The sequence below is a fragment of the Brienomyrus brachyistius genome, unplaced genomic scaffold (genome assembly GCF_023856365.1).
Source record: "Brienomyrus brachyistius isolate T26 unplaced genomic scaffold, BBRACH_0.4 scaffold51, whole genome shotgun sequence".
Taxonomy (NCBI): Eukaryota; Metazoa; Chordata; class Actinopteri; order Osteoglossiformes; family Mormyridae; genus Brienomyrus; species Brienomyrus brachyistius.
Window position 1 is genome coordinate 238759 of NW_026042326.1, and position 12202 is coordinate 250960.

Here is a 12202-nt window from a genome sequence, read left to right on the forward strand (position 1 = left end):
CTGGGAGCACAAAAAGAGGGGGAAGCGAGTCGGACTAAATGCTAGGCTAAGTAGCGATCCCCACAAACCTTCCGTCCCAAATATATTCATGGCCAGTGTATGTTCCTTAGCCTACAAAATGTATGAGCTAAAACTTAGGTTATCCTCCCAGAAAAAGCTGGAAAACTGCTGTCTCCTACTGTTTACGGAGACCAGGCTAAGCAGCAACATCTCATATTTGGTCATCAAGCCAGCGAACTGCACAGCCTTCTGCACTGACAAAACAGATGATGGCAGCAAGACCCATGAAGAAGGTTTGTGTATTTATGTCAATAACTCCTTGCGCCACAATTTTGAAAATCATTAGAAAGTGTTGCTCAGCCAATTTCTAACTCCTAAAACTTAAGCACAGACCCTTTCATCTGCCTAGGGAGTTCATGGCCATTACCACTGCTGATGTTTCCCTCCCCCAAAGATGTTAATGGTAATGCAGCACTTAAGTAGCTACAGCGTGCCATCAGCAATTAACAGACAAAGTATCCTGACGATGCCTGTATTATAGGCAGCGATTTCATACATACCAACCACAGAACTGTATTACCTAAATTCCCACAGTATGTATCCTGCAGAACTAGGGGACAAAAATTACTGGACCACCTTTATATGACTCATATAAGGCTACTCCCTACCCGCACCTTGGGCAGTCAAGTACAACAGGAGTCTCAGTGCCCGTACTTCCAAGCTCAGGAAAAGCTTCTTCTCTCAAGCTGTTAACCTCCTGAAATGTCCATTCTCTGAAGAGTGAGCTCATCTTATTCACCTCAACTATACAGTACACCACGTTCCCCTGCCAAGAAAACCATCAATTGCCATCTGCACTATTTTACATGCAACTTTTATCTAGTATATTTACCATGCACTACTCAGCTCAATATCACTACTCTGTCAGACACTACCTCATCTATGGAGACATGCTGATATGTATATCTATTTGTATTTCTTAATATGCATAACTGTATCTAGCCTGAACATTCCTGAATGTCTGGATAATGTATGTATAATGTATGTAAAGCACATCTAAATCATGTATAATGTACATATGTCCAATCTATGTATATTCCCCCCCTCCATCTCGCCTGTCCCTCTACGTCTCCCATGTTCTGGTGAAGCCGAAACTCCCTTTTCATTTACACAATTGCCCTCACATTGTGTTAACGACAATAAAAAATTGAACTGAATTGAATAATTCCATTTGTCTATTGTTACTCATTGTGCACGTTGCACTTCTGTATATACCCATTTTGCATTTGCAGGCAATTATGACTTGTACATTACAGCGTTTTGCACATTTTTGCGAGACTTAATTTCTTATTAATTTTAATTTTCTTTTGTCTTTTTTTGTCTTTCAATGTGCTACTGTAATGCCAGCATTTCTGTCCAAGTAAATGTCAAAATCTGTTATCTATTGTTGTCGGCACACACAAGCAGTCCATACTGTACAAGTTCCACACACACAGAGTTGGTGAGAAGATGTGAATCTCCCCTTAAAAAGACATGCAGAAAACCCATCTGTGTTCTGTGTAACTGTCAATTAGGCGTATTAAACAGGTGGACTACACACTAAAATAAAAATTAATATGACTGTGCCATTGTGAATACACAGAGCCCATAAGGGGACAAGGGGGCAGAAAAAAGTAATAACTGCACTGAGTCTGATCAAAGAACAAACTAAATAAACAAAGGATTCGTAATTATTAAGCTAAATAACACAGATGTCCAGTAAAATCCGTTTTAAGTATTAGAATATGGGGGACTAGGGGGCCTCCTAATCATCTCCTATATCTAACTGGTGAATTCTCTCCTGTTCCTTGACCACCTTAGTCACTGTGTGGTGAGTGTACTGGCATAGAATGGCTGCCGTCGTATTTTTCAGGTGCTACACCGTGGTGGTGGTTGAAGTGGCTCCCCATTGTAAAGTACTTTGGGTGTCTTGAAAGGCATGATATAAATGTAACAGTCATTCATTTAAAGCTACGTTTGCTGCAGTACTGGAGTTAAGGTTAAAACCCGAACCCGCTTTCTAGAATATTGCAGTATCAATCCGAAAATCCCTAAACACATGTTCAGGCAGGAATACCAGGAAATGTTCGGGAGAACATTTCAAGCTGCATTTAAGGAAGCACTTCTTTACACAGCGCGTAGTCAGAGTATGGAATAGTCTTCCTGATAATGTAGTGCAAGCTGAATCCTTGGGTTCCTTTAAATCAGAGCTAGATGAGATTTTAACGACTCTGAGCTATTAGTTTAGTTTTCCCCAAGTGAGCTTGATGGGCCGAATGGCCTCCTCTCGTTTGTATAGTTCTTATGTTCTAAAACAAAGGATCTCAAAAACACGGATGTGAATGTGGATGTGAAACCTCCCAAAACATGTTCAGATCAGTGAAACTGCTTCCAGTGGAGTCATTAGTTATCGTTCTGCCTGGTGCCCCAATACTTAGCAAGTTAATCTGGAAGGAGGAGATGTGAACATCCCAAGCAGCTAATGCAGGGCTGCCAAACTGTATTAGTTTTCATTCCAGTCCACCCAATCTATGGCTTGTTTTATGTTAAAATTACAAGTATTACGTCAAATGATGAATTTTCTGAGAATTTTCGAATAAACTTCAGACACAACAGTAGTGGCAGGAATGGAGTTTTAGATCCATTAGCATGCAGAAATGTTAAACACTGGGGTCCACACAGATCTCTATAGTGCAGTGAGAGTTGATTACAGGAGTGATTCATCTGTCATACTGTAACTGACAGTTGGCTGATATGACACAAGAAGCAGCTCATGCAGCAGCTACCTAAAATAAAAAGATGCATTACTCGATGAACTGTTTTAAAACAGAGAATGTTTAATTTGTGTAACTTTGATATATAATGCTATACAGTATTAAGGTATTGGCATAGTCCATGCTTGGACAGCTTGTATTCATGATAAGGTGATTTACTGACTGAGCCATTACAGTATGTGAAGTATCAGAAAGGACTGTCCTTCGTATTTCATTTACAGTAAGGAATACCCAGTAATACTGACCTCAGTATCTCCATCTTGCAGCGTGTAAAACCCAGTAATGCTGACTGCGGAATCTCCCGTTTAATCTTTGGATGCTGTTTCTCTGTTAAATCCGGCAGCTCATTCTCACTCAGGTCCAGCTCTTTTACATGTGGATTGGAACTGAGAGCAGAGGCCAGTGCTATACAGGATTCCCAACTCAATTTACAGCTGTTCAGTCTGGAAAAGGAAACATGATTTTAAGCATAGCCAAAGCACAACTTGCATTTCAAAATCAATTACAGTGTGCAGTGTTCTGTGCCTCTTGGCGATTTGAGATGATATGAGAGGTGAGACAGTAAATGTTTACTGAAATCATTTGATCACTGACTAAATCAGTGGATAATACCTCAACTCTTGGTATTAATTAATCACCAGGAAAAAACTTTGACAGCCCATAACTGGAAGGGATTAAGTCTGCCTGCTGGTTCTCATAGAAACAGCAGAGTGCATCACTTTCCTCCCGCGATTGTGCATTTAGGGTTCTCAGGTATGCTAAATTACCTGTAGTGTGTGTCAGTGTGTGAACTGTGACTGACTGGCATCCCACCCAGGGTGTCACCCTACCTCCCATTCTGTACAGCACAGCATAGGGATCCAGGCTCTCTGTCCAGGATAAGCATTAGGAAGAAGGACAGAAGGATGGATATAAAATGCATATTCTGTACTCACTTCAGTATCTCCAGTTTACAGCTGGGATCCTCCAGCACAGCAGAGAGCAGCTTCACTTCTGAGTCTCCTGGACGATTGTAGCTCAGATCCAGCTCTCTCAGGTGTGAGGGGATTGACCTCAGAGCTGAAGTCAGGGAAGAACAGCCTTCTTCTGTGAACGTACAACCTGCCAGCCTGCCAAAATGAAATTAGAAAGGAAATCACAACATTGTTTTCTACTACCCTCTTCTCGATAGTAGCTATATAATTTATCCTGTGCGACAGCCGAATAGAGCGCGTAGAATGGAGTCTTCCATGAGCTGGTTTGGAAAACACTGGCAGCAGGTGAATCTGTGTAGATAGGATGTCAAACGTTTACACTCCCCTATTCTACCTATGGACTGTGAAGCCCCTCAAGAGACTTGTACGAAAAATGACAATGAACATACTTTTACGTTCGCACGAGATGCTTTGGGAAGCACAAGCAAAAGTAAGATGATATTGGTATTCATGCAGCAGGTACCAAAGTGACACTAATATTATAATTTCACCAAAGCAAATGTGATTCATGTAAATGAAAATGAAATTGAGATCTATGAAACTGTGATGGGTCCAGCCCACGCACTGACGCTAGCAAGTAATTTAAGAATAATGAGTGAGAATAATAATGCACAATATCCTCATTTCTGAAAAAAAAAAAGAAAAATAAGTTTAAATTTACAGTTGCTTAGTGGGAATGAAATGGTGTGAGTGCAGCAGTTCTCTTGTGTGACTTGCCTCGCAACCGCTAACAAAAACACTGTAAAGTATTAAACTTTGGACACAAAACATGCTTAGACAATTTGTATTCTCCATCAGTTTCATTACAGGTTGAGTGACTAAATACAAGTGAGGGTCTTAAAATATTTGAGTCCTAAATAAAAGAGACCTATACAGGAGCTTAACTCAAAGTAAATAAACTCCTCATGTGGTTTACCCTTCAGCCCTTCCTCCAGACTCTCCTGTTTTGTACGTACATGTTGGGGGGCATTCAAGTTGTATTATCAAATACCCATAGTCTGTGGCTTAATCTGTGTTCCAAATATATAATAAATACTAGTTTAGTATTACACCTGTCATATAGGACTGACCTCAGTATTTCCAGTGTACAGTGTGGATTCTCCAGTTCTGCAAAGAGCAGCTTCATTCCAGAATCCTGCAGGTCATTGTCACTCAGGTCCAGCTCTCTCAGGTATGAGGAGTTTGATCTGAGAGTTAAAGCCAACGCTTCATAGTATGTCTCTGTGAGATTGCAGCTGTTCAGTCTGAAAAAGAAAACATTTTAAGACACAGACACATACACAATCTACCGATATCAGTACTGACACAAAAAAAAAGACAAGCATTTGCTTTAAGAATAATAAGCAGCACAGCTTACATTCCAAAATGAATTATAGTGTGCAGTGCATCCTGGAAATTGTCTGCACACACCAGATGAGTCACAGGACTTGATACCAAGCATTTACTCCTTTTTGCTGTAATTTCAGCAGACAAAAAGCCATAATACAGGTCACACCACTCAATACCTATAGTCTATACCTTTGGCAGGGCCTTCATTCCTGCTGCAGTCAGGACAAACAACTCTCCCCTAGGCTGAACCACCCAGACAGCCAGTAACATACCTGCAGACAGTAACTTTTTCACAATCCGTTGTGTTTATGGATATATATATTTTTTTAAGATGGTGGCACATAGTACGCAGAGTTTTTTACGGCTACCAGAACTCTGCAATGTTTACCCTGTTTTCTTTATTCTGTTATTTTCAAATTAATTTGCAAGCTCAGTCAATAGAAGGTTCTTCTACAGGCGACAGGAACTTTTAATCTCAGATCAGATTACACCCTCCCAACCACAACTAGGGAAAATTTCCCCACCAACAATCTCCGCTCACCGGTCTCACAATGTAAATGCTGACCCCACTGGGAGCACAAAAAGAGGGGGAAGCGAGTCGGACTAAATGCTAGGCTAAGTAGCGATCCCCACAAACCTTCCGTCCCAAATATATTCATGGCCAGTGTATGTTCCTTAGCCTACAAAATGTATGAGCTAAAACTTAGGTTATCCTCCCAGAAAAAGCTGGAAAACTGCTGTCTCCTACTGTTTACGGAGACCAGGCTAAGCAGCAACATCTCATATTTGGTCATCAAGCCAGCGAACTGCACAGCCTTCTGCACTGACAAATCAGATGATGGCAGCAAGACCCATGAAGAAGGTTTGTGTATTTATATCAATAACTCCTTGTGCAAGAATTTTGAAAATTATTAGAAAGCATGGCTCTGCCAATTTCGCGCTCCTTATACTTCAGCACAGACCCTTTTATCTGCCTAGGGAGTTCATGGCCGTGACCATTGCTGCTCTTTCCATCCCCCTAGATACTAATGCTAATACAGCACTTAAGCTGCTACAGCGTGCCATCAGCAATTAACAGACTAAGTATCCAGACAAAACCTGTATTATAGGTGGCGATTTCAGCCATACCAACCCCAGAACTGTCTTACCTAAATTTCCACATCATGCATCGTGCACCACTAAGGGACAAAGAATACTGGACCACCTTTACATGACTCATACAAGGCTACTCCCTGCCCCCACCTTGGGCAGTCGGGTAAAACACGAGTCTCAGTGCCCGTACTTCCAAGCTCAGGAAAAGCTTCTACTCTCAAACTGTTAACCTCCTAAATTGTCTATTCACTGAAGAATGAGCTCACCTTATTCACTTCAACTATACAGTAAACCACCCTCCCCTGCCAAGAGAACCATCAATTGCCATCTGCACTATTTTACATGCACCTTATGTCTACTATATTTACCATGCACTGCTTAACTGAATTTTCAGAACTTCTCTCCTGTTCCTTAGAACATAAGAACATAAGAACTAAACAAACGAGAGGAGGCCATTCGGCCCATCAAGCTCGCTTGGGGAGAACTAAACTAATAGCTCCGAGTCGTTAAAATCTTATCTAGCTCTGATTTAAAGGAACCCAAGGATTCAGCTTGCACTACATTATCAGGAAGGCTATTCCATACTCTGACTACGCGCTGTGTAAAGAAGTACTTCCTTAAATCCAGCTTGAAATGTTCTCCCGCTAATTTCCACCTATGGCCACGAGATCGTGTATTTGAACTAATGCTGAAGTAACTATTTGGTTGAACAGCATCCAAACCTGTTAGAATCTTATATACCTGGATCATGTCCCCCCTCAGTCTCCTTTGCTTGAGACTGAACAGATTTAGCTCAAGTAACCTTTCCTCGTATGACATTCCTCTAAGACCAGGAATCATTTTTGTGGCCCTACGCTGCATCTTTTCTAAGGCCACAATGTCCTTTTTAAAATATGGTGACCAAACCTGCACACAATATTCTAGGTGAGGTCTCACCAAGGAATTGTATAATCTTAGCATTACCTCCCTTGACTTATACTCCACACACCTGGAGATATACCCCAACATCCTATTGGCCTTTTATATTGCTTCCCCACACTGGCGAGAATGGGACTTGGAAGCATCAACATACACACCAATGTCTTTTTCATGATCAGCTACCTTTATTTCAGTGGGACCCATAAAATACCTGTACTTTATATTTCTGCTCCCTACATGGAGTACCTTACATTTGTCTACGTTAAATTTCATCTGCCAGGTATCGGCCCAGTCACTAATTAAATCAAGATCCCGCTGTAGCTGCTGAGCTGCTAATTCAGTATCTGCTACACCACCCACCTTGGTGTCATCTGCAAATTTCACCAGTTTACTGTATATATTGGTATCCATATCATTTATGTAAATTAGGAACAATAGTGGTCCTAAAATCGAACCCTGCGGTACCCCACTATGGACGCAGGCCCACTGTGACATTGTGCCTCTTATAACTACTCGCTGTTTCCTATCTGTTAACCAGTTATCAATCCAGGTCGCAACGGAACCTAAAATACCTGTCGCTTTGAGTTTAAGTAGGAGCCTCTTGTGGGGGACAACATCAAAAGCCTCTTGGAAATCTAAGTAGATGACATCATAGGCCTTCTTATCATCAACTTCCTGAGTAGCTTACTCAAAAAACTCCAACAGATTCGTTAAACAGGATCTACCTCTCCTAAATCCATGCTGGCTATCCCGCAAAATGTTATTGGAGTCCAGGTAATCTACCATTTTCTCTTTGATTATAGCCTCCATAACATTACCAGTTATACTGGTTAGACTGATTGGCCTATAGTTAGACAAATTACTTCTATCCCCTTTTTGGAAAATGGGCGTTATGAAGGCGTGCTTCCAATCAGAAGGTACCAACACCTTCAGATAAGGATTTTTGACCTTGGCCACCTTAGTCACTGTGTGGTGAGTGTACTGGCATAGAATGGCAGCCGTCATATTTTTCAGGTGCTACACCGTGGTGGTAGTTGAAGTGGCTCCCCATTGTTACTGTAAAGTACTTTGGGTGTCTTGAAAGGCATGATATGAACGTAACATTCATTCATTCAAAGCTACCTTTGCTGCAGTACTGGAGTTAAGGTTAAAACCCGAACCCGCTTTCTAGAATATTTTAGTATCAATCCGAAAATCCATAAACACATGTTCAGGCAGGAATACCAGGAAGGTATTCCCGAAAACAAAGGAACTCAGAAACACGGATGTGAATCTGGATGTGAATCTTGCCATAACACATTCAGATCAGTGAAACTGCTTCCAGTGGAGTCATTAGTAATCGTTCTGCATGGTGTCCCGATACTTAGCAAGTTAATCTGGAAGGAGGAGATGTGAACATCCCAAGCAGCTAATGCAGGGCTGCCAAACTGTATTAGTTTTCATTCCAGTCCACCCAATCTATGGCTTGTTTTATGTTAAAATTACAAGTATTAAGTCAAATGATGAATTTTCAGAGAATTTTCTAATAAACTTCACAGACACAACAGAAGTGGCAGGAATTGAGTTTTATACCCATTAGCATACAGAAATGTTAAACACTGGGGTCCACACTGATCTCTATAGTGCAGTGAGAGTTGATTACAAGAGTGATTCATCTGTCATACTGTAACTGACAGTTGGCTGATATGACACAAGAAGCTGCTCATGTAGCAGCTACCTAAAATAAAAGGATGCATTACTGGATGAATTGTTTTAAAACAGAGAATGTTTAATTTGTGTAACTTTGATATATAATGCTATACAGAATTAAGATATTGGCATAGTCCATGCTTGGAAAGCTTGCATTCATGATAAGGTGATTTACTGAATGAGCCATTACAGTATGCGAAGTGTCAGAAAGGACTGTCCTTAGTATTTAATTTAATTATAGTAAGGAATACCGAGTAATACTGACCTCAGTATCTTCAGTTTACAGCGTGTAAAACCAAGTAATGCTGACTGCGGAATCTCCCGTTTAATCTTTGGATGCTGTTTCTCTGTTAAATCCGGCAGCTCATTGTCACTCAGGTCCAGCTCTCTCACATGTGGGTTTGAACTGACAGCAGAGGCCAGTGCTATACAGGATTCCCAACTCAATTTACAGTTGTTCAGTCTGGAAAAGGAAACATGATTTTAAGCATAGCAAAAGAACAACTTGCATTTCAAAATCAATTACAGTGTGCAGTGTTCTGTGCCTCTTGGCGATTTGAGATGATATGAGAGGTGAGACAGTAAATGTTTACTGTAATCAGTCGATCACTGACTGAATCAATGGATCTTACCTCAAATCCTTGAATTAATTAATTTCAAGGAAAAAAACTTAGACAGCCAATAACTGGCAGGGATTAAGTCTGCCTGCTGGTTTTCACAGAAACAGCAGAGTGCATCACTTTCCTCCGAAGAATGTGCATTTAAGGTTCTCAGGTATGCTAAATTACCTGTTGTGTGTGTCAGTGTGTGCCCTGTGACTGACTGGCATCCCACCCAGGGTGTCACCCTACCTCCCATTCTGTACAGCACAGCATAGGGATCCAGGCTCCCTGTCCAGGATAAGCAGTTGGAAGAAGGACAGAAGGATGGATATAAAATGCATATTCTGTACTCACTTCAGTATCTCCAGTTCACAGCTGGGATTCTCCAGCACAGCAGAGAGCAGCTTCACTCCTGAGTCTCCTGGGTGATTGTAGCTCAGATCCAGCTCTCTCAGGTGTGAGGGGTTTGACCTCAGAGCTGAAGTCAGGGAAGAACAGCCTTCTTCTGTGAACATACAACCTGCCAGCCTGCCAAAATGAAATTAGAAAGGAAATAACAACATTGTTTTCTACTACTCTCTTCTCGATAGTAGCTATATCATTTATTCTGTGCGACAGCCGAATAGAGTGCATAGAATGGAGTCTTCCATAAGCTGGTTTGGAAAACACTGGCAGCAGGTGAATCTGTGTAGATAGGATGTCAAAAGTTTACACTCCCCTATTCTACCCATTGACTGCGAAGCCCCTGAAGATACCTGTGCAAAACATGAAAATGAACATAGTCTCACGTTCGCACAAGATGATTTCGCAAGCGCACACAAAAAGTTCATTTTGGTACTCATGCAGCAGTTACCAAAGTGACACTAATATTATAATTTCACCTAAGTAAATGTGATTTATGAAAATGAAATTGTGATCTATGAAACTGTGAAGGGTCCAGCCCATGCACTGGCGCTAGCAAGTAATTTAACAATAAGTGAGAATAAAAATGAAATTAGAAAGGAAATCACAACATTGTTTTCTACTACTTTCTTCTCGATAGTAGCTATATAATTTATCCTGTGCGACAGCCGAATAGAGCGCGTAGAATGGAGTCTCCCATGAGCTGGTTTGGAAAACACTGGCAGCAGGTGAGTATGTGTAGACAGGATGTTTAAAGTTTACAATCCCCTATTCTACCTATGGACTGTGAAGCCGCTGAAGAGACAAGCGCAAAAAAAGAAATACTTTCACGTTCGCACGAGATGCTTTGGCCAGCACAAGCAAAAGTAAGATCACTTTGGTACTCATGCAGCAGGTACCCAAATTAAACTAACATTATAATTCAACTTAAGTAAATGTGATTTATGAAAATGAAAATGAAATTGTGATCCATGAAACTCTGATGGGTCAAGCCCATACAATGACGCTAGCAAGTAATTTAACAATAAGTGAGAATAATAATGCATAATGTCCTTTGCTGAAAAAAAGATATGAAAAAAAAGTTGAAATTTACAACTGCTTAGTGGGAATGAAATGGTGTGAGTGCAGCAGTTCTCTTGTGTGACTTGCCTCGCAACCATTAACAAAAACGCTATATAATATTAAAGTTTGGACACAGTTCATGCTTAGACAATTTTGTATTCCACATCAGCTACATTATAGGTTGAGGCACTAAATACATGTGAGGGTCTTAAAATATTTGATTCCTAAATAAGAGAGACCTACACAGGAGCTTAACTCAAAGTAAATAAACTCCCCAAGTAGCTTATCCTTCAGCCCTTCCTCTAGACTCTCCTGTTTTGTATGTACATGTTGGGGGGCATTCAAGTTCTACTATGAAATACCCATAGTCTGTGGTTTAATTTGCGTTTCAAATATCTAACAAATACTAGTTTAGTATTTCACCCGTCATATAGGACTGACCTCAGTATTTCCAGTGTACAGTGTGGATTCTCCAGTTCTGCAAAGAGCAGCTTCATTCCAGAATCCTGCAGGTCATTGTCACTCAGGTCCAGCTCTCTCAGGTATGAGGAGTTTGATCTGAGAGTTAAAGCCAACGCTTCACAGCATGTCTCTGTGAGACTGCAACTGTTCAGTCTGAAAAAGAAAACATTTTAAGACACAGACACATACACAATCTACCGATATCACTACTGACACAAAACAAAAAGACAAGCATTTGCTTTAAGAATAATAAGCAGCACAGCTTACATTCCAAAATGAATTATAGTGTGCAGTGCATCCTGGAAATTGTCTGCACACACCAGATGAGTCACAGGACTTGATACCAAGCATTTACTCCTTTTTGCTGTAATTTCAGCAGACAAAAAGCCATAATACAGGTCACACCACTCAATACCTATAGTCTATACCTTTGGCAGGGCCTTCATTCCTGCTGCAGTCAGGACAAACAACTCTCCCCTAGGCTGAACCACCCAGACAGCCAGTAACATACCTGCAGACAGTAACTTTTTCACAATCCGTTGTGTTTATGGATATATATTTTTTTTTAAGATGGAGTTTTTTACGGCTACCAGAACTCTACAATGTTTACCTTGTTTTCTTTGTTCTGTTATTTTCAAGTCTATTTGCAAGCTCAGTCAATAGAAAAATCTTCTACAGGTAACAGGAACTTTTAAATCTCAGATCGGATTACACCATCCAGGCCACAACTACGGAAAATTTCCCCACCGACATTCTCCGCTCACCGGTCTCGCAGTGGAAGTGCTGACCCCACTGGGGGCACAAAAAGAGAATCAAGCGAGCCGGACTAAACGCTAGGCTAAGTAGCGATCCCCACAAA

General features: G+C 40.9%; 1 protein-coding gene across 1 annotated transcript in view; it reads right to left on the reverse strand.

The window, feature by feature from the left end:
- LOC125723773 (uncharacterized) overlaps positions 1 to 12202 on the reverse strand; it is a 269293-nt gene that overhangs the window by 132083 nt on the left and 125008 nt on the right. Inside the window, exons 43-48 of the mRNA XM_049000508.1 lie at positions 11323 to 11496; positions 9772 to 9945; positions 9081 to 9278; positions 4858 to 5031; positions 3749 to 3922; positions 3059 to 3256 (exon numbers count right to left, since the gene is read on the reverse strand). Of these exons, the coding sequence (XP_048856465.1) occupies positions 3059 to 3256; positions 3749 to 3922; positions 4858 to 5031; positions 9081 to 9278; positions 9772 to 9945; positions 11323 to 11496 (1092 nt within the window). The remainder of the gene's footprint in view (positions 1 to 3058; positions 3257 to 3748; positions 3923 to 4857; positions 5032 to 9080; positions 9279 to 9771; positions 9946 to 11322; positions 11497 to 12202) is intronic.